Genomic DNA, 22,770 nt, shown 5'->3' on the forward strand with positions numbered 1-22,770 from the left:
CTTCAAAAACAAAAAACGTCTTCAAAGGCCGCGTCTCCTTGAACGCCACAGATCTGACCGTTTGAACTTTGCAGGAGAGCACCAAACATGAGAAATTGAAAGGCAGAAGAAAGTTTTATTCTCTGATGAGAATAAATGTAACCTTGATGGTCCTGATGGTTTCCAACATCACTGGAATGACAAGCAGATCCCACCACAGTGGAGGGGGCACCATAATGGTCTGGGGTGCTTTTTAATTCAGTGGAACAATCTAGCTTCACGAGGTGCAGGGGCGTCAAACAGCTGCGGGCTATGTCCAGATGTTGCAGAGAGCCTTGCTCTTGACTGAGGGCCCTCGTCTGTGTGGTAACCACTGGGTTTTTCAACAGGACAACGCTACAGTACTTAATGCCCACTGGACAAGGGACTTCTTCCAGGAGAATAACATCACTCTTTTGCACCATCCTGCGTGTTCCCCTGATCTAAATCCAACTGAGAGCCTTTGGGGATGGATGGCAAGGGAAGTTTACAAAAATAGACAACAGTTCCAGACAGTAGAAGCCCTTCGTGCAGCCATCTTCAACACTTGAAATGTTCCCATCACCTCATGGAAACTCTTGCATCAAGTATGCCGCAACAAATCTTTGAAGTAATCAACAATAACGATGGAGCTCCTCATTACTGAGTTCATGTTTGGAACTCTGATTTCTGTGTTGGGGGGTTTTCCGGGATTTTTTGGAGGTGTGGTCTGAAACTTTGGAACAGCCTGCTTCAGTTTAAACGTTGTTTTCAATAAATTGCTCAAAAAAATATTTTGTCTCACTCCCATTTCTTCTTGTTGCATTTGAAGCTCTTCTTAGAAGCTTGTTAAGATCCAACCATGTAAAACGTGATTTTTTGCCAAGTGGTCTTAAACTTTTGATTGGGACGCTATATCCGCCATCTCTCCAAGATGGCGGCGCGTGAACAACGCGAGGCTCAGTGTCTCTCCAGAATCTGCTATTTAGCGGTTTTTTATCTACTTTTAACCGGATTATTCATCCAGAATTGCTGTGCGTTGCTGACCTACAGCAGACAAGAGCTTCTGGACATCTGGACTCACAACTCCAACAGTTTTATCGCCGATCTCCGACTCATCCCAGAGATCTCCAGAACACCAGGAGGCTGCCCACTCTCCCCGGCCAGGCGGAAGTGCACGCAGACGGCGCCGAGATCGTAAACAAAGGCGAGGTAGGCGCGGAGGGCTACGGGCTAAGCTAAAGCTAACACCACACCGGCTGCCTTTACCCAGTATTTTTCTCGCCAATGTCCGTTCTCTGGCAAACAAAACAAAAATCCATCACTAACAACAGACGGATTATGGACTCAAATGTCATGTTTTTCACCGAAACATGGTTGAACAACAGCTGCCCGGACAATGCTATCGAGTTAGCAGGACGCCACACACACCGAGACGACAGGCTAGCAGATGACTCCGGCAAGACCAGAGGTGGAGGTTTGTGCATTTATATTAACAATGCTTGGTGCATGAACTCCACTACTACTGAGAGTCACTGCTCACCTAATGCGGAGTTTTTAATGGTCAAATGCAGACCTTATTATCTCCCCAGAGAACTCACTTCGATCATACTCACTGCCGTGTATATACCCCCCGACGCTAATGCTAGGTTGGCCATGAAAGAACTTTCTGCAGCCATTAACAAACACCAGAATAAACACCCCGAGGCTGCTTTTATTGTTGCTGGCGACTTCAACCACACCAACTTAAAGACAGTCCTCCCCAGATTCCACCACATGTCTCCTGCCACACCAGAGGAGACAAGACTTTAGACCATGTGTATTCCAACCTGGCTGGAGCCTACAAAGCCACACCCCTCCCCCACATTGGACAATCGGACCATCTCTCCCTGTTCCTCACACCTCGGTATTCACCACTCATCCAACGTGTGAAACCTGCTGTGAGGACAATTAAAGTGTGGCCAGAGGGGACAGACGCAGTGCTCCAGGACAGATTTAAAAACACAGACTGGAATATGTTCACCCACACAGACCTGGACCAGTACGCCTCATCTGTACTGGATTACATCTCCAAAACCACAGACAGTGTCACCACCCAGAAACGGATCACCATGTACCCCAACCAGAAGCCTTGGATGAACCGGGATGTTCGTCTCCTCCTGAAGGCCCGCAACACTGCCTTTAGGTCAGGAGATGCACACGCCTACAGTACAGCCAGGGCTAATCTAAAGAAGGGCATCAAAAAAGCCAAACACCATTACAAAAAGAAGGTAGAAGAACACTTCTCCAACTCCAACCCCCGACGCATGTGGCAAGGACTCCAGACCATCACAGACTACAGGACCACCAAATCCTCCCCCGCATCCTCTGATGTCTCCTTCCTCAACGAGCTCAACAACTTTTATGCTCGTTTTGAGCGAGGGAACCCCACAACCACAACCAAAGCAGACATGACGCCAGACCACCAACCTCTGACTCTCTCCCCCACCGATGTAGGAGCGGTGCTGAGCAGGATCAATGTCCACAAGGCTGCAGGCCCTGATGGCATCCCCGGGCGTGTTCTCAGAGCGTGTTCTGGGGAGCTTGCAGGAGTGCTCACAGACATATTCAATCTGTCCTTGGCCCACGCTGTGGTACCGGCCTGCTTCAAATCCACCTCCATCGTCCCGATACCCAAAAACTCCAACCCATCTTGCCTCAATGATTACCGCCCAGTAGCACTCACCCCCATCATCACTAAGTGCTTAGAGCGACTGGTCCTAGCACACTTCAAATCCTGTCTCCCCCCCACCCTGGACCCCCACCAATTCGCATACCGCCAGAACAGGAGCACAGAGGATGCAGTCTCCATCGCACTGCACTCTGTCCTCTCACACCTGGACAACAACAACACCTACGCCAGAATGCTGTTTATAGACTTCAGTTCAGCATTCAATACAATCCACCCCTCACAACTCATCAGGAAACTGACAGACCTGGGCATCAGTTCCCTCATCTGCAAATGGTTACTGGACTTCCTGACCAACCGCCCCCAACATGTCCGGCTGGATAACCACTGCTCATCTACCATCACAATGAACACCGGTGTACCACAAGGCTGTGTGATGAGCCCTTTCCTCTACTCCCTCTTCACCCACGACTGCAGACCTGCTGATGGTTCCAACACCATCATTAAGTTTGCAGATGACACCACGGTGATTGGCCTCATCAGTGACAACGATGAGGCCGCCTACAGGGAGGAGGTGGATCGTCTGGCTGAGTGGTGCGACACAAACAACCTGCTGCTTAACACCGAGAAGACCAAGGAGCTCATCGTGGACTACAGGAGGAATGCTGACCCACATCCACCCATCCACATTAAGGGGACGGCTGTGGAGCGTGTGAGCAGCTTCAAGTTCCTGAGAGTCCACATCTCCGAGGATCTCACCTGGACGACCAACTGCTCCAAGCTGGTCAAGAAGGCTCACCAGCGCCTCTTCTTCTTGAGGACTCTGAGGAAGAACCACCTGTCCTCAGACATCCTGGTGAACTTCTATCGCTGCACCATCGAGAGCATCCTGACCAACTGTATAACAGTCTGGTACGGGAACTGCTCTGCCTCGGACTGGAAGGCGTTGCAGAGGGTCGTGAAAACTGCCCAGCGCATCGCCGGAGCACCACTTCCTGCCATAAAAGACATCTACAGGAAGCGGTGTCTGAAAAGGGCTGGGAAAATCATCAAAGACCCCAGTCACCCATCGCATGGACTCTTCACCCTCCTGCCCTCTGGGAGGCGCTACAGGAGCCTCTGGACTAAGACCACCAGGTACCGGAACAGCTTCTTCCCCACAGCTGTCAGACTCCTGAACTCTGCCTCCTGACATCTGACCCACGTTAAACTCATGGACTGAACATACACACACCCACAATGGACAACTGTACCCTCAAACACACAATAATAACATGGACTGAACCACCACTCACAACCACTAGCACTTTATATAGCCTCTGTAGAAACTATCTACACCCTCACTTATCTTAACTGCACTACTGTATAGCTCTGTGTAAATAATCATTCTGTACATTCGATAATCTTTAATCCTACAACTGTTTACAACTTGCATAGTTCCCATTTCTGTATAGCTGTATATCTCAGATTCTGTAAAGTTATTTATTTCATATTCTGTATAGTTTTTCATATTTATATCCTGTTCATAGCCTGTACATAGCTTGTACTCACTACAGCCTGTACATACTTATAGTTATAGAATATTCACAACATACTTCATACCGTGTACATTATAACATACCATAATAGACCCATTTCTGTAATATACTCACATATCTATATTATTGCTAATATATATTGTAATATATCTATATCACTAAAGCACTTCTGGATGGATGCAAACTGCATTTCGTTGCCCTGTACCTGTGCATGTGCAATGACAATAAAGTTGAATTCTAATTCTATTCTATTCTATATATTGTCAACCACCTCCTCTACATGGATGACATCAAGCTGTATGCCAAGAGTGTATGAAACATCGATTCACTGATCCACACCACCAGAATATACAACAAGGACACTGGGATGTCATTCAGGCTGGAGAAGCCGCATGATAACAACGAGAGGGAAAGTAGTCGGAACTGAGGGGATTGAACTACCAGAAGGCAGCATTGCAGACATCATGGTCATCAGCTACAAGTACCTGGTGATCCCAAAGGTACAAGGAAACTACAAAGAGGCTGCTAGGAAAGCTGCAACCACCAAGTACCTTCAGAGGGTCAGGCTGTGTCCTGAGGAGTCAGCTGAACGGTAAGAACAATATCCGGGCTATCAACACCTACGCCCTGCCCGTGATCAGGTACCCTGCTGGGATAATAAGCTGGCTGAAGGAGGAGATAGAAGCCACTGACATCAAGACAAGAAAGCTCCTGACCATGTATCCTGCTATGCGATTTCATTTGTCTCTAACAATCAGGAACCTTCACGTTAACTTTTATCGAGTGGAAAAAAGTTGGCGTTCATCCTCCAGCTTCACTGTGCTAATGTTATGCTAACGTAGCTGTTTTGCTAGCAATCATGTAGGACAGGACATCATTATATACAAGCTAGTCCAGCTTCAGTAACCCTACAAACGTCACTGCTGTTTAGTTTTCTGTCTTCATTTATGTTGGAAGTGATAGCAGAGTTGTACGTTTTAATTTTTTCAGAAATCTCTCAGTCAGAACATGCTATATCATGTTTAGGTGGAAGCTAGCGAGCTAACTTCCTGCTAACTGGACCCTGGCGGGTCGCGGAGTATGGGAGTGCCTACTGGGGTCAGCGGGGGAGCTGGCCCCAGGGAGGGGTCACCTGCCCCTCCCTTCCTTCCCTCCCCATCTCCAGCTGCCTCCCTCTTCCCGCTCCACCACAACCACCCACACATGCAGGGCCTTGGAGTAGGGGTATGTCACCAGGGTGCAGAGGAGGCTACCCCCCCCCCCCCCTGTCCCCTTCTGGCTGCCTCTGCCTCAATTTTATCCCACAACTTAGACATTCACATTACTCACACTCTCATTACACATACATATAGGATCTTGGGGGTGGGCACGATACACGGAGTCCAAATTACCATCAGGGTGTACACCTCACCCCTGGCGTCGTTTCCCACCTCTCAATTTTGAATACACGTAGACATTGAGGGCTAGCAGGAGGGACTATGCGCTTACCTGCTGCTCTCTGGCAGGTAGCTCCATGCCCTCCTGGGTTTTAATTGCACCTTAGAACACACATGCATCAACACTACAATGAGCGGGTGGAGGGAGGTTTGGAGTCTTCTCTCACCCCCGTTCTCTGCGGCCTGCTGGAGCGGGGGGGCTAGGAGGAGTTGGCCTGTCCGACTGCGGTCTGGAGTGTGGGGCCTCCCTGCTGCTGCGGAGTCGGGGCGGTCTGCCTCTCCCCACCGCAGGGAAAAGGGTAACACCACCTGGGTCTGGGTGCAGTTCCCCCCTCCAGGGGCAAGGGTACCTAGACCCGGTTCGTAGAGTACGCTTGGGGAGTGTGACCGTGTGTACAGCGTCTCTTTATGTCTGTCTCCACGTTGGTTGAGTGTGGAGTAAGTGCATATGAGGGCATGAGGGTGGGAATGGATGTTTGTATCTGTGTGTGCCTGTATGTCTGTGTCTATATGTCAGGTTGGGTATCAGACGCCACCTCTCTGGGGACATCTCAGGCCCTCCAAGGTTTGGAGGCCTATCTCCACCCACCACCACTTCCCCTGCCAGTGGCGGACTCCCTCAGGTGTCGGTGCGTTGGTGGTTCTTTGTGTCTGGGGGTGGGCGTCCGGGTACACACCGGCTCACTCCTTGGCGGCCGCTTATCGGGGCCTGGAGCCTGGGGCTTGCTCGGGCCACTTCGGAGGTGGGGTGCCACCGGCCTCTCAGCCTGGGGCTCGGTCACTCAGGCACAGCTGGCTGCCGGCGGAGTTCACGGGCGCGTCACTGCAACTCCCCCTGGCTTCTGCTCTGCGGCTGCTGAGTGAGCCCTCATCTGGGACTCTCCTCAGCTCTTACTGGGACAGTGGCGCGGCTGCCCCTCTGTTGGTCTTCCTTGGTCTCTTGTGTTCTGGGGGCCTCTGGTTGTCTGGAGTTTTGATCTCCTCCATACCTGCTTCATACCCTGGAGGACGGGGCTGTGGCTCCCCACACTCCCTAGCAGATCGTTACATGGAGAAACCTTTGGAATGCAAGCATGCTGATCCACACAGGTGTACACACGGGTATTCACAGACGCGGACTACAGCTTTCTTGGCTGCTGCCTCAAAGCACATTGTGCGCTGTCTATCTTGCGTGCTGCACAATATCGTTTATTATTTAGTATCTACTGATATCTACTGCTAGCTAGTTTATTGTGATGGTGCCGTTTTTTTTATTATGTTGCTCTTTGTTGTTTGCTTTCTCTTCTGTTTTTTTTCTCCATACAGGTGACCCAGGTGTTTTTTTTTTGTTTTTTTTTTGTTTTTTTTTTTCTTTCTTCCCCCCCCCTTCTCACCGTCTCTTCACCCCTTTGGTTTTCTCTCTCCCTCTCTTTCTTTCATTCTTTCTCCCTGTCCTATCCCCCAGTCAAAAAAACAAAAAAAAAAAAAAAAACTTCCTGCTAACTTCCAACTCCGTTGAATTTAATAAATTCTGTTTTCATGGATGCCTGGATGTTAAACTTAATTGTTACACCTGGTAAAGCAGCAACGCTGATCATATTATTAAAGGTGAAAGAATTTAGACAGTTTTTCAACTCTCAGTGATGCCGCAGTGTTTGTGTGACTTTGGGACGGAGTTTAGGACCCAGATTACTCTGCGAGGTTCCTGACTACGGCAGCTGTAATGCTCCGACAATCCATCAGGCGGTGCGGCTTCGTAGCTTACCAAAGTCGGACTAAAACCTTTTTGGACAGATTTCTACGCGCCGTGTAGCACATAAAATCGGTTCGAGGTCAGTAAGCACAACCAGAATTCATACATAAGGCACACTGTCGATTTTGAGAAAATTAAAGCATTTTAAGTGTGCCTTGTAGTGTGTAAAATACGTTATACAGAAGAAAAGAATATATCGCGATATATATCGTTACCGCACATGCTTCAAATTATACCGTAATATGGATTTTAGGCCATATCGCCCAGCCCTAGTTTCACCCCAAGTCCAGCACTTGGCTGTACGCTAAGTGGAAGGAAGGAGGCTGGGGACTGGTGAGTGTCAGCATGAGACAACGACAATCCACGATGTTCAGGAGACGCCCACTAGGGTGGTGGCAAATGGCTGAGCTAAGATCCTGTGGGACTTCAACATACAGAGGGACAAAATGGTGATGGCTAACCAACCAGACATAGTAGTGGTGGACAAGAAGAGGAAGATGGCTGTAGTGATAGATGTAGCGGTTCCAATTGACAGCAACATCAGGAAGAAGGAACATGAGAAGCTCGTGCAGTACCAAGGCTTCAGAGAACAGCTCGAGAAGATGTAGAGGGTGAAGGTAACAGTGGTCCCAGTGGTAAAGGTTTGAATCATATCTATCTATTAGACTCCAGTTTACTCAAGTAAATGGAAAACCTTCACACATTAATTATGGAGTTCCACAGGATCCTACATTGGGGCCAATTCTATTTACATTATATTATTCTTCCCTTAGGGAGTATTATTAGATATATCATACACTTCCATTACTATGCAAATAATACCTACACGATAGCCATGATGCACAGTTTTGTCTATCTATGAGGATAAACACAAATTAGTTAAATTGCAGGAATAACTAAAAGCAGGGGTGGGAGAACTCAAGGGCTGGTGTCCTGAACGTTTCCGATATGTCCTTGATCAAACACAGCTGATTTAAACAGCTGAATGACCTCCTCAACATGTGTCTTAAGTTCTCCAGAGGCCTGGTCATGAACTTATCATTTGATTCAGGTGTGCTGACCCAGGGTGAGATCTAAAACCTGCAGGACACCAACCCTTGAGGTCTAGAGTTCCCCACCCCTGCATTAAAGTATGATCTGTATGACCTCTGATTTCCAGCTTCTAAAATAAAAACTGAGGTTATTGGAGTAATTTTTGACCACGCTATGTCCCTACATATCAAATATGCAGGGATGCTTTCTTGTATGTACACAATATCTCTAAAATTACAAACATCCTGTCTTAGAGTGCTGCAAAAAACAGTTCATTAAAGTTCATTACTTCTAGATTTGGACAATTATATATAATTATTATCAGCTCGTTCTAACAGCTCCATGTAAAGACTTCACAATACTGCAATAAAGGGACTGACGGGGACAGAGACAAATTATATTGCTCTCATATTAGTTTCTCTTTAGTGGTTCCCTGTTAAATCTACAATGAAATGTAAAATCCTATATAAAGTACTCACATACAAGGTCTTGATTAATCAGGTCCTATCATATCTTAAAGACCTCATAGTACCGTATCACCCCCGATAGAGCAGTTTCCTTTCAGATTGCAGGCTTACTTGTAATATTTAGTATTAAGTGGAAAGGAAGGCAGAGACTTCAGCTTTCAAGCCCCTTTTTATGTGAAACCAGCTCCCAGTTTGGATTGGGGAGACAGACATCCTGTCAACTTTTAAAGTTCAGTTTAAATAGTTTCTTTTGGATAAAAGTTTTGGTAATGGCTGGATCAAGTGACCCTGAACCTTTCCTTCGATGCACTCCAAAAAACATTTACCTCTTTTAACTTTTTATGTGTTTATAAAGCATGTTAATCATTAGTTATTATTATTCTCTGGCTTTTTTGCACAGTGTGTCTTTTGTCATTTCTCCCAACCCCGACCGATCACAGGGAGTGTTTCGTTTCTGCTGATGCCAAATACTTTCTCATAGAGGGTCCAGTATGCCCAGTATGTTCCAGAATGTTTGGCTTCCATCAATGGGACATTACGTTGATGCACCTTTTAAAATGGACAGAATAATAGATTACCTGTATCCATGATAATCACTCAAACTTGCACATTTCTCAAATAAAGCCAGTGTCTTCCAGTCTTCTGCCCACACTCCACTGAACCACTCTCTCTTTTTCTGGATAGCTGCCTAACTGTCTGCTGCTCGTTCAAAGCCGCTGTTCTGGAAACTAACAAGCAAGATGTCAAAATGACATTAAAAATACCTCTTCTGCCATTGTTTACATCCTCCGATGACCTCCCTGCTCGGTACCAGTTAGGAAAATGTATTCCTGTCGTTTGATTATCTTTACGTAAAACGTTTAAACCACCAAGTTGTCTGAGTCTGCTCTCAGGTCCAGTTCATGCTGAAAATATGACAGTATCTGCACTGTGATTTGTAAGATGCGCATGAGCTAAGACAACCAAATAGATATTAGACACACTTTAATTGTCCTTTACTTACAGTCACTGACGTAATACTGACTCTAGAGTTGATCCTTTTCTTGTAGAGTCATACGTGGCAGACTTTGATGGCAGAAGCTCATTGCTGTATCGGTTCAACCAGAAGTCCATGTCGACGGTCAAAGACGTGATCTCTCTGCGCTTCAAAAGCCATCAGGCCGAGGGCGTATTGCTGCATGGAGAGGGGCAGAGAGGAGATTACATCACCCTAGAACTTCACAGAGGAAGACTGGACCTCTACCTCAACTTAGGTGAGCTCTGTTTTTCCAGTGTTCCTGTGGTCATTGATGTGTCATTGCTAGAGATGAAGAGCGTGAGTGTGTTTGAGGGGATATGGGGCCTTTAGAGGAGATATATTTTGGAGGATGTCTTTACGATTAAGTTATCATTGGCTCAACCTGAATGTATAATAAGCTCACTGAATGTGAAGAGTAGTGCTGTTCCTAACAAACGATACTGAAAGGTACAGACCAGCTTGGCTTTGTTGAGAGAAGTTTGAAAAGCAGTGCCTACTTCCACCTGTACATACACAAATACAGCGTCATTACTGGAGATGTGTCTGCTCACTGTCTTCTTGGTCTTCTGTTTGTAAAGATGATAGCAGAGCGAGGTTCAGCAGCCATCGTGTTCCTGTCACTGTGGGCAGTCTGCTGGATGACCAGCACTGGCACTCGGTTCATATAGAGCGCTTCAACAAGCAGGTTAACCTCACAGTGGACTCCTACACACAGCGCTTCCAAACCAAAGGGGAAGGACACTCACTGGAGGTGGACTACGAGGTGAGTCCATGTGCTGACTGGATTACAGACAGTGGAGGTTAGACAGCAGTTAATGAATTTAGCTGCTGAGGATGAGACAACCCTGTCATTATTAAAGCACTGATGAACTGTGCTCATGGTGCTAAACAGACTCTAGTTTGTGTATGTCCTGAAAGAGGCTTTATTTGAAATAATCATTTGAAAAACAGAGAGAAACAGAAATAGCAGGCGGGTCATTTTTGATTCCTCAAAAGAACAGCTGCCTGCCAAGAACGCTGGCGGCCTCTGCAGACCTTTACACAGCATTTAACATTGTGTGACTCTGCATTGTATGCTGTGCAAACATGGACATTTTGCTTTAACCCCCAAAGACCTTGGATACATTTTAGCAAAAAAAAAAAAAAACATACCTAGATTCAGTCGGTAAACGCTTCACAACTCTGCAGCCGAAGTATACAACCTTGGCCTCTCTGGACACGAGGCAAATGGCCCCAGAAACTGTCCTTCAGTCTTATTAAGATTAAAGTGTGAGCAACAGCCTTATGACCGAGAAAATGTCGATGCTATTAGTGTGTTTAAAAAAAAGTTTAGCTCTACCAGATTTGATGCTTCACAAATCACTTAATCACAGCAGTACTAGGGGGTCTTATTATTGTAGCATACGGAGAGCTGTGCAGACTCTGCTTGGTTTGTGTATTAATAAGAGATACATCCGTGTCCCAGTACTGGGACTGGCGGACTTAAGTGATTCTAACTTTATTTATTGTAAACCCATTCAAGCCATTCATGAACAGAATGTTCATCCTCAGTACATCTGGAACAAAACCAAAAACCATACATGCAGTGGAGTCTAAACAAAACAGAAAACAGTCCAGGGCGTTGGCCAAGAGGACAACGGCTGAGACAAAACGAATCAGGAGGCTGACACAGAGGAATTCTGGAGGATGACTGGGAGGCCAGCAGCAGAGATCAACTCTTGATGGAAAAGACGTGGCCTATCTGGAGACTTGGCCAGAGATTACCGATGGCTGAAGAGGTCGGACTCCTCTGGTGGCTTGGCCGGGAGCCGGAGGCGACATGGGAGGAGACGGGACTCTTCTGGAGACATGGACAGAGGCTGCCACTGCGACGGAGACCCTCTGCTGACAAGGGCGGAAGCCGGCTCTTAGGTGGCTTGGATGGAGTCTGGCATCCAAGTCCATGCCAGGCTGATATGTCCAGGTGACTGGACAGGACAACAACCACAGTGAAGATAATGGAGCCACTTAGACAGGTTGATACAGCGTCTGAGGCAAGCGACCGAGCTGGAGTCCCACCTTTTGTCCAGGGCAGAATGTCGGCAACGGCATGCATGGAGGAGACTCTCTGGAAGCCAGCGGTGACAGTGATGGGACACCGCAGCAGCTCCACAGGTGGCCGACCGCCACAGCGAGGAGTTACTGGCTCAGGCTTTGGCTCAGACAGAGCAGGACTGAACACAGCAGGCTGAGCGGGGCCCTGTGGCTCGGACAGTACTGGCTTGGGACGCTCAGGGTCAGACATAGACAGATCAGGGTTGGCATGAAGAGATAAATGCTATAGAGGAATATACAGTGAGGCAAATTCCCACGAACCCAAACATGTTCATGTGCAACTCTGGGAAATGTAGTTGATCGATTATAGGAGGCTAAACCAGCGGCTTTTGTCTGCTTCTGTTGCTTTGAGGAACAAAGTTCATATATGGGCTACATTTGTTACTGTTATTATTAGCTGTATGAGCCAGTTAGTAATTAATATTGATATCAATATTAACACTGTAGCTGTCCTGTTTATAGTTAAATTCAGTATTTAATTTAAAAATTGTTTGCAACCAACATATGGTTGATTAATGAAGTCGTTAGCATTGATAAGAAGCTGTGAAAAAAATAGATCTAAAAACTGTTTTTCTTTTATATGAAGAAATTGTTGGATTAAAATACAGCATGCGTAATAACTGTATGGGGACATTACGTAAACATGTTATTGATAAGAATGTCAGGCTAGAACAGGCTTTCATCTGCTGCTGCTCTGTTAGAGAAAGCTTTTAAGTCTGGCTTCATTCACAAGAGTGAGGTCACTAGTGACATCATTAGTGAGGTCATTAGTGAGGTCATTAGTGAGGTCAGGCCCTGATGCCAGCTCATAGTGCTTGGATATGGAGTTCCTCATTATTTCCTGGGGCATGGATTGGGACGTTCTTCCATTAAAAATAAATAAATGAAAAAATGTAACATGTGCTTTGCTCCTGTTACATTAACAAAGGAAAAAGTCTTCCCTCAACTGCTGCGGCAATAAGACCACAAGGGAGTCATATACAGCATGTAACAGGTGTGATGTAGCTTTGGAGGCTGTGAGTGCTGCTCATAGGGGGTCATATGATTGTTGGGTTTTTCTCTGTATCTATGAAGCGCTTTGAGGTGACTTTTGTTGTGATTTGGCGCTATATAAATAAAATTGAATTGAATTGAATTGAGTGTTACTCTGTCAGCATCTGCCATAGATTTAATAAATAAATGAACGCTGATATCTCCTCTTTTTACAAACGCATTCATTACCCAACCTGTGCACACACACACACACACAAGCCCGTTCAGCTATCTTAGTGAGGACCTTCATTGACATAATGGTTTCCCTAGTTCAGGGGTCAGCAACCTTTAACACCCAAAGAGCCATTTGGACCCAGTTTCCACGCAAAAGAAAACACTGGGAGCCGAAAATACTTGTTGACATCTAAAATGAAGATAACACTGTATATATTGTTTTTTACCTTTATGCTTTGTGTGAACAACTAAGGTGTGCTGCTTATGAAATCCATGAAGTGCTACAGAGAAAATTACATTTTATTCATGTAATTAACACATTTTGATCTCTTAAAGAAATATAACAAAAGGAAAGACGCCCAGCTGAACTAAAATGATCCAGCAAACAAAAACTGTTGTGAGCCATCCTCATATCTCCTTTGTGCTTTTGGAGCCTTGACCTGACTTTTAAAAAATAATTGGAAAAAAGCTCTATGCTGCTAAAAAATGAAAAATAGATATTTGCAAAATTCTGCCTAAATATGTATTTTACCTGGTTAATGTGTGTGGCGGGGCGTGGTCTGCAGCACCGCTGCAAGGGGGGCGGACGCACCTGAAAAGTGGTCAATAAAGAGATGCTGAAAAGCGTGTTCATGCAAACATCGTCCGGTCTGCCGTGATATGTTTACAACGGGACTTCTGCTCCTGAACCTCTGCGCACAGCGTCTGCAGGTCGGGGCTGTACGAAGTCACTTTCATCTCTACAGGACTGTAAGCTGTCATCTGTGAGGCGTGAGCGCTGTGTGTTTTAACATAGTTCACGGTGGAGCTGCTGACATAATGTGGATCCGAACATCCATAATTGGCCTACCTGGGGTTGAAAGTCTCGATAAATGCACGGCGTTTCGGCGGGTACACCGGCTTCCACCAGTGTGACGCTTATTTTGAGCGATGAAAAAATAATAGAATAAATTTTATTTTTATATTTCAAAATCACAATAATCTTCCAGTTTAGAACTACAAGGTAAAAAAGAACTAACATAAATAAAATACACTTCAGCTAAATACTTCTCATTTATTTTCCCAAACCACGCGGAGCCACAGTATAAGGACTAAGGAGCCGCATGCAGCTCCGGAGCCACAGGTTGCTGACCCCTGGTCTAGCCCTTTACCCTAACCCTAACCATTAAAAATGAAGGCCTGACCCTGACCCTAAACCTAACCATAACCCTAATTGTAACCCTGACACTAAAACCACATTTTGAGCCTCAAAAATGCTTCAAACTTATGAGGACCGTGAGTGTGTCCTCACAAGTGACTGTTGGTTCTCACAAGTATAGTAGAATGCAGATTTCGGTCCTCACAAAGATAGCTAGACAGGAACACACACACACACACACACACATATCTATTTATGTTTTGTGTTTGGTATTTTGCATATACTTTGGTTGTTGTTGTGTTGGCATAATGACAATAAAAGATGAATTGAATTTCACATCATTTTTGTTAAAAACACGAGTTGTTCTTGGTGAATCGGTTTCTGTATTTTCTTCTTTAAAGCTGAGCTTTGGAGGGATCCCGTTGCCGGGTAAGCCCGGCACCTTTCTGAGGAAGAACTTCAATGGTTGCATGGAAAACCTCTACTACAACGGGATCAATGTCATAGATCTGGCAAAGAGACGCAAGCCGCAGATACACAGCGTGGTGAGTTGTGTAGTTTTCCACAGTTACCGTGCTGCATGTGTTCTTAGTGAGTCTGTTGTGCATTAAGCTGAACTCAGCTCATATATGTAAAAAATGATGTGTGAAGATGTGTCACGCCCTGAAAAGCCTGGGTAACATGAAAACACAGACAGTAGTATTTGAGTTCTTCTGTCCTTTACAATCCTACACATCTGTGATAGACGAATATAACGACTGATTGTTTCTTTCTGGTGTCTATAAAGACAAACCTATGCAGTGATTGACTCGATGGATTCACTTTTAAAAGCTCACAAATGTGAAAAAGCCTCACAGCACAGATGATCTCTATTAGGGAGGGAAGCTGATGTAATGATATTTATAAAGATAGGAAAAATGCAGCAAGAGTGCATCTGTAGGCGGGCAAAAGACCGTGGGCCAGTGGAGAGAGTGAAACTGTAAAGGTCTAATTTGGTAATCATATATCGCAGTGCAGTAATTCTATAGTCAGGTTTAGCAGGAGTGTGAGGCAACAGCATGGAGCAGCATCTCAGGACGGACCGACAACTTTATGAAAACATGTAAATAATCGTGGATTGATTGCACATTTCCGTATAAGCTGGATGAAGTTTAGAGCATGTCCCCTGGAGGGACAGAAGGCCAAACGGCTGTGGTGAAGATAGGGTAACAAATAAGACTGGAGAAAGGTGCATTCCTCCATGGATGTGTTTTCACAGACCATCAGTGACCCAAACTGGTCACGCTGAATGAAGGCAGCATAACTTTCTGCAGCACTTCTTGGAGAACTGGTAAAATCATCTGGGAACAGCCCAAGACTCCAGTGGCAGATCTGCCAACTCTGGTGTTCAATGGCACAAAGTAAAGAGCGCACAGACTTCCCCTCCTACTTTGTATGAAGAGGTTCAAACTAAGTACAAATAAAATAATTTTGACACTGTGAGAAAAACTGCAGTTTGAATTGACACGGTGAAGCATGCAAGGTGGCAGAAACTTTTTTTTTCTCGTGTGTTGTTGTTTTCACAAGACATGCGAGCAGGAGGTCCACGGATAAAAGAGAAATGAGTGCAGCCTTATGTATTTTCTGTATTTGACAGAGAAATTTGAGTTTAGTGTGAATATGTGTGAATAAACATGAAGCCAAGCGATGGTGCTGCTGGAAAAGGCAGGCGCTCGCTCGCGTCATTTCCCGGTTTTCTCTCTGCTGATTTGTGAGATATTTGATTAGTCCCATTTAAGCGAGTCTTGTCAGACACTGAGGAACAAGTGACAATCGTTACATCCGTTGTGATTAAGCCCAAGTGCTGTTTGAGAGTCACCACCTACACCAATCACCGAGCCAGGTCTCATCTGAGACACCCCTGCCTTGACGTCTGACTGCTGCATTAAAAGGTCTTTACTGACAACAGAAGCAGAGGTGGAAAGAGGCCGGCGTGATGGAAGCTGTGATGGAATTTCAATGGGACAATCTCCCCGAGGTTGATGGGAGGAATCATACTGAAAGTCAAAGAGCTGTGATTGCTCCGTGCTGCCCTGCAGGCAGCAGGCCTGATGGGACTCTGACCTCAGCACACACCACTGTCTGTGTTCGCAGCTCTGACATATTCCTTTACTTAATTCCATGGATGCTTTTATCAGTTTAAACTCGTGTGCTCGTCTTGGATCGAGACCTAAATGTTTGTCTTACAAAGACAGAGACAGAGCTAGAAGAGCCGTCCACAACCTGTTCTACATAAATGTCTGTGTGTGTGTGTGTGTGTCTGTGTGTGTGTGTGCGCGCGCGTGTGCATGTCTGTGTGTGTGTGTGTGTGTGTTTCCACATGCACATTAACACCACTGACCCTATTTTCAGGTGCAACACCAGGAGCCGGTGTATTAAAGTCTGTTTTGCTGATTGTCTCCATGGATGGTCTGATGTGTGTCGCTGTGTATTATGGGATGGAATAGTCTTTCTATTCTTTCCTCCCATAAAGATTGGTCCCAGTGTTTCCTCCCATAAAGGAGGTAATAAAGAAGCACTGAAACACATTTCTGTGGCATACAGAGAATCCAACCAGCTTCCAGTTCCTCTTCCTTTAATCACACGCTTTAATGGAGACTTCTGATTGGCTGTCCCCAGCCAATATAATATTTTTAACAGCAGGTGGGATGAGACCAATATTAGAGTCATCTCTCAGCAGCCAATAGGAGCCAGTAGAATAAACAACTGCTTGAAGCATTAGCCTCCCAGACATGACTTGTATATATGCTGACCTCATATTTAATATTTGAGATGCACTTCATGCAGAAATGCTGGGAGCTATTCACCCATTCTGTGAAGATAAGAGAGTCTGCTTTTTAAATGGATCATTCAATGACCATCGCTGTGCTGTGAGAGTGTCCACCACTGTAACACTGGAATATTGTATTGCAGAAACCAGGAAAACAGTGAAAAGCAAAGTAAATCCATTATGAAGAAACGCTGACATTCAGTTTCCTCTCTCAGTGTGAGGTTATTTGATTAAATTTTCATTTGACACTACAAAATGTGTCGGCTCTTTTACAGCATTACTATGAATTTAAATTCTGTTCCAAGTACTACAAATTGGTACTGATGAATAATTTGCTGTTGATGCCAAATAATTCAGTTTAATGAATATTGTGGTTGACACTAGGAAAAGGTTCTGGTGTCAGTTACCATTTGTTCCCTGTTTGTGCACAACAACATGACATTTATTTCCCATGACACCTAACATATTGTGCAAGATGCATGTAAATCTGCATCCTTGGCTTTTTCGTCCTCCAGGGCAATGTGACCTTCTCGTGTTCGCAGCCCCAGCTGGTGGCTTGCACCTTTGTGAGCTCCAGCAGCAGCTTCCTGTCGCTCCCATCAGCATCGCCTGCTGTGGGGGGTTTCTCCGTTCGCTTCCAGTTCAGGACGTGGAACCCGGAGGGGTTGCTGCTCTCCGTCCAACTCAACCCAGATCCACAGCAACTGAGGCTGCAGATCAGCAACAGCTGGCTACGCCTGACCCTCCACAGCTCGGGACGACAGAAATCAGAGGTCTCAGCCGGTGAGTCCACACAACAGACTAATGTGTCCCTGATTCTACTGTGCACTCCTGATAGTACAAAATCAGACATTTCCTGTTTGACTCAAAATAGACTTAATCATCCCCACAGATCCATGTCTGCACTAGATCTGAGATAGAAAAGGTTCAGTGGCATACACCACTTAGCCACACCATGAAACCACTGACAGCTGAAGTGATTAACATTTATTAAGTCGTTATAGTGGAATGTGCTGCCAGAGACAAAATCACCTAAAGATTGGTGCATGCCAGTTACACAGCTGGCCTGCAGGATAATGCAGCTGCATGCTGCAAACCAGCTCAGGAGCAGCTCAAGAAACATGAAATATAGTCACAGAAATGACCCTCATGTAATGATCAGGACCCAAAGTCCAAGCAGGAGGAACTAGAGGACACCAGGAGAGGCCCTGTGTCCAACCCCAGTGGGTCATTTTTGTTAGAGCGATGCAGAAACCTGTAGAGATGAAAAATGAAGCTAACGTTCACAGCTGTGCTCCTGTGCACACTCGGCCCCTTTTAATACACGTAACACGACCTGGAGGATGGAACAGCGCATGTTCGTACACTTTTAGTATTTGATTAACTTGTTAATTTGAAAATATGTATGTGTTTTAGTCATTTTTCTTCACAATGTGCGATTGTAGCAGTGTGACACATTAGATCAAGTTAATGTTGTTTTATTCTATTTGTGAGTCTACTAAGAAGCTACTACTAGCTTAGCAAAAGGACTAGATGAATTAGTCTAGCATGAACACAGACTGACACAGGGTTTGGTCAGTTTCAGCTTCTGAATCACATTTTGATTCACAGCATCATCGGCGAACGCCAGCCTCCAAAAGCCTGTTTGCACTGCTGAGTCCTCCAAGGTGCTTGTTTTGTGCTCAGCAACCAATTTAATCTGTCTGACTTGTATCACCTTCATCCTGAAGAAAGTCGAAAATATTATGGCTTTTTCTTTTTTTTTTCGGGGGGGGACTTGAGGGAAAATATCATCTAATTATCTGTATAGGTTTCCTTAGCAAAAATAACAGAGATAAGTAAGATTGCTTGGGGGAAGTCAGGCTCTCAGCAGTTGGATGGCTGCAGGGAAATATAGATGGAGAAGAAAACCACAGCTCAGGGACTGTATTCCCTTTTATATAATTTGCCTCATGGTGCATTAAATTAAACATCTGCGCAAGGACATATCAGCCTTAGAGCTGCAGCCTATGAAGCCCGTGACCTCGAGTCCTGCAGTCGTGCAGAAACAATACATTTACCATAGTTAAAGGAAGGATCTGTTTATTGTTCGTGTTACCGTCATCAGAATCCCTCGTCTTTCTCGTCCACTTTTGGAGGTCATACTGAAATTATATATAGCGTATCATAGCATCTATACGCAGCAAACAACGTTATCATATTAAAGGCAGTGCGAGACAATCCCCAGGTCCTCGTCTCTGATGTGTGGAAACCCATCCTGTGGGAACATGCTGTACCAAGCACAGATGCAGGGTGGAGGGCATTCCTATATGGAGATGATGTGTGATGCTCTGTTAGCTGAACATCTTCTCTGTGATGCCTGGACCGTAGTGTGGGAGAGCCCGGTGTGTAAACGTGAGCGCGGCGTGCTGAGTGAGCGTCGGGCACAGCGATCGTCCGAAGCTTAAGAAATAAAATGGAAACATGGTTTTAATTAAAGGCAGCTACAGATTCTCACCACTTTGCTGGAACAGTGTAACGATGTCAGACACCGAGCAGCATCACTCTCAGTGTAATCATTAAACTCCAGACTTTCGTTTTTCTCCAAAGTTGAACTTTTCCCTTCAGTTTCATTCGCACTGTCACATCACTGTTCCACTGCGTCCTCGTTCAGCTGATAGAAGAGCATTGGCAGGATGAAAATGGGCCCTGATAACGTGGGAGCTGCGTGCACGGGGACCTCAATGTGAAAAGAATTTCGTTAAGAAGTGTCCATCAGACTCTCGTCAGGAGATGCACAACATGTTGCATGAACACACTGGTGTGGACACGGGGCTGCCACTGACTCTTTGGAGCAGTGATCACATCCAAATATATTTTTTAGAGGCAGGACTGAGGATAAGAGTTGACCTGTTTTTACAGTTGAAACAAATGCTTGCGTCAATGCGATCTGCTGTTCCTACCCATCTAATAGTCCCTGCAGCGTATCAGGTCATTGTTGTGCAAGTCCTCAGACTCATTTAGTTGTTCAGAGTCTGTCTTGTCCTGCTGTCAGACTCCAGCTCCTCCATCTAGCACTGATTATGATCCTTATTCTGCTGAGGAGATGCTGTGAGCCGCCACGGTGGCTCTGACTACAACACTGGTGCTGTAGCACTGGAACACACTCAGCCCCGGGTTGGATGTGAAAACGATAAGAGCGTCGTGAGGATATCAGCTGACATGAAACACAAACAGAAGCTGCCTCGACTCAACTCTTAGCTCACAGGGATTATTAGCTGTACATACAGGGACTCTTTGGCCATGTTTAGTGTGAGCGTTCACCACTCTAACACTTTAAAAGATGAGCAGCAGCCACACAAACTGACTGGGCAGCAAGGAGACAGCAAACACATGGTGAGATTTATATATCTGACCTGAAAGGAGGGAAGGAAACTCAGATTAATGTTGACTGCTGTGGCAACTCTGCTTATTCCATGACACAGTGAAACTGCCCGCGGCCCTCAGACTCTCCTGGGATGCAGGGATCTGCTGCAAGTCACGGGCACTGTTGGACTGAGTGTGAGTGGAACAGAGGCGTGGGTCAGTCAGTCCTCCTGAAGGCTGCAGCTTTGTGATGATCTGTCACAGCCACTTTTACTTTGGTGAAGCACTTGGTGGCTTACAGGTTAAAGGTTTGGGTTAGGCAGTGCAGGCAGCTGTAGTAACCTTCTCAGTCATCATCAGCAGACTCAGCAACAAGGGAACAAAGAATCTGACTGACACATGTCAGAAGATATTCCAGATGTTGGTCTGCAGAGTCGTGTGAGTGTGTTTGCTCACATGTCTGCAGCCTTCTGACTGTAGGTGATCAACTGTAACAGAGATGCTGGTGTCATCTTTAAGTGAAGAATGGAGGAGGATTGACTGCGGTACAGTGCTTACTTCACATTAGTGGAGGTAATGCACCCACGTTATTTGTTGACAATAATAAAGAACCAGGAAGAAGCTGACGTTAGTAATTTCTCCACATTTCCATATTCACTTCATCTAAATGATAAAATATGCGCTGAGTGACACGGCGGAGGAGGCAGGCTTTTTGTTTGGAGGCTCCGAGTGATGGAGGAGGCTGGAAGCTCTGCAGCTCCTGTGGTGTCCGTGAAAACAAGCGTGTGTGTGCACAGGAAATTTACTGGCAGCTCTCAAAAGTCTATTTTTAACAAAAGTAAAATAAATAAATATTGTTGTCATCTAAACTTCCAAACTGAACCGTTCTTCATCAGGCAGGAGAGTCAGCGATGGGCTGTGGCACTCTGTGAGCCTCGACGCCAGGAACCTACAGATCACTCTGACTGTGGATAACGAGCCCTCCTCCACTATTGAACTTTGGGAACAAGTGCAATCCAGAGGCAGCTTTTACTTTGGAGGTTCGTGGATTTACACACCATGCTTCCAATATTAACATAGCTTAAGACGTTCTCCTTTACACTCTAACCGAATGTTTCTTGGGAATAAAAGCTAAAGGTTGTATTGTGTGTTATTTCCATCCAGGCTGTCCTGCGACTGCTCCAGACTGCCAGGGCTTTGCTCCGGCGTTCCAGGGTTGTATGCAGCTCATATTCATCAACAGCCAGCTGATGAATCTCAGTCATGTACAGCAAGGACTGCTGGGGAATTATAATGAGCTTCAGTTCGACACGTGCAATATAAAAGACAGGTAAAGTATCCTGAATGTGTTTGAGTAAGAACATGGCTCAGACGTAGAGCTGCTGAAAGCCTGCACACATGTGACTGTTGAATGTCAAACATTATCCAAGATGGCAGCACAGCCTCATCCATGCCCACTCTGTTAATTTGTGGATGACAGCGTGCTGCCTGCAGCGCAGCCTGAATGTCACTGACATCTTGTCCTATAGAGACAAACTGACAGGATCGTCCAATTAAAGTGCAACAGAAAACTGGCGAGTAGCTTCCCTGGCAGAGGACTATGCTAACAAGCTGCCTCCCTACTGTCCTGTGTGCCGTGCTCTCCCTCATTACCCTGCACAGCTGCGGGTCCTGTGAGCACCTTCATGTGGATCATGTACAGGATTGAAGTAAACATGCAGACTGCTTTTTCTTCAGTTTCACATGTCTGCTGTCTAAGCCAGCGTTTGCAAACACAGGAGCGACGGCAGTCTCCCGTGTCAGTGAGGCGAACGGCGCGCTGCAGGAAGTGACCGAATAAAGAAGGCGATGCAGCTCCAGGAGCATGCTTTGGTGCTCTTCCATGTGATTTCATTTATTGAAGGGCGTCAGTCAAGAAGCAAACTGCCACTAGGATTACACAAACAGCATCAGGCTGTCTTTGATGAAACATGGCTGAAACTTTGGTGCAGATACTGCAGCGGTGTACAAACTCACCCTCCTCAAGATGAGTTCAGCCATCCTCTGTTTTCTTTAAGCAGCCATCCATACATCCATTTCTACTGCTGGGCACAGGGACAGCAGTCTCACTGTAGTCCAAACATCTCCCAGCCTCTGGCTCTGAATCAGAGATGTTCTCAAACCAAGTGAAAAACATTTCCATCATGTTCTGGGCCTCCTCTTGGATGGACGAATTACTCAGCTTAGATGCATCCAGAAGGCATCCTCACAGGAAGCCTGAACCATCACTGAGGGAACAGCAGCTCTACCC

General features: G+C 45.8%; 1 protein-coding gene across 2 annotated transcripts in view; it reads left to right on the plus strand.

The window, feature by feature from the left end:
• Positions 1-22,770, plus strand: part of cntnap5a (contactin associated protein family member 5a) — a 144,580-nt gene that overhangs the window by 70,138 nt on the left and 51,672 nt on the right. For both annotated transcript variants that reach the window (XM_040034108.1, XM_040034109.1), the window contains exons 6-11: positions 9,920-10,123; positions 10,467-10,651; positions 14,728-14,871; positions 17,651-17,918; positions 21,377-21,520; positions 21,645-21,810. In XM_040034108.1, the coding sequence (XP_039890042.1) occupies positions 9,920-10,123; positions 10,467-10,651; positions 14,728-14,871; positions 17,651-17,918; positions 21,377-21,520; positions 21,645-21,810 (1,111 nt within the window). The remainder of the gene's footprint in view (positions 1-9,919; positions 10,124-10,466; positions 10,652-14,727; positions 14,872-17,650; positions 17,919-21,376; positions 21,521-21,644; positions 21,811-22,770) is intronic.

The sequence above is a fragment of the Simochromis diagramma genome, unplaced genomic scaffold (assembly GCF_900408965.1).
Source record: "Simochromis diagramma unplaced genomic scaffold, fSimDia1.1 OVJJ01000176.1, whole genome shotgun sequence".
Lineage (NCBI taxonomy): Eukaryota > Metazoa > Chordata > Actinopteri > Cichliformes > Cichlidae > Simochromis > Simochromis diagramma.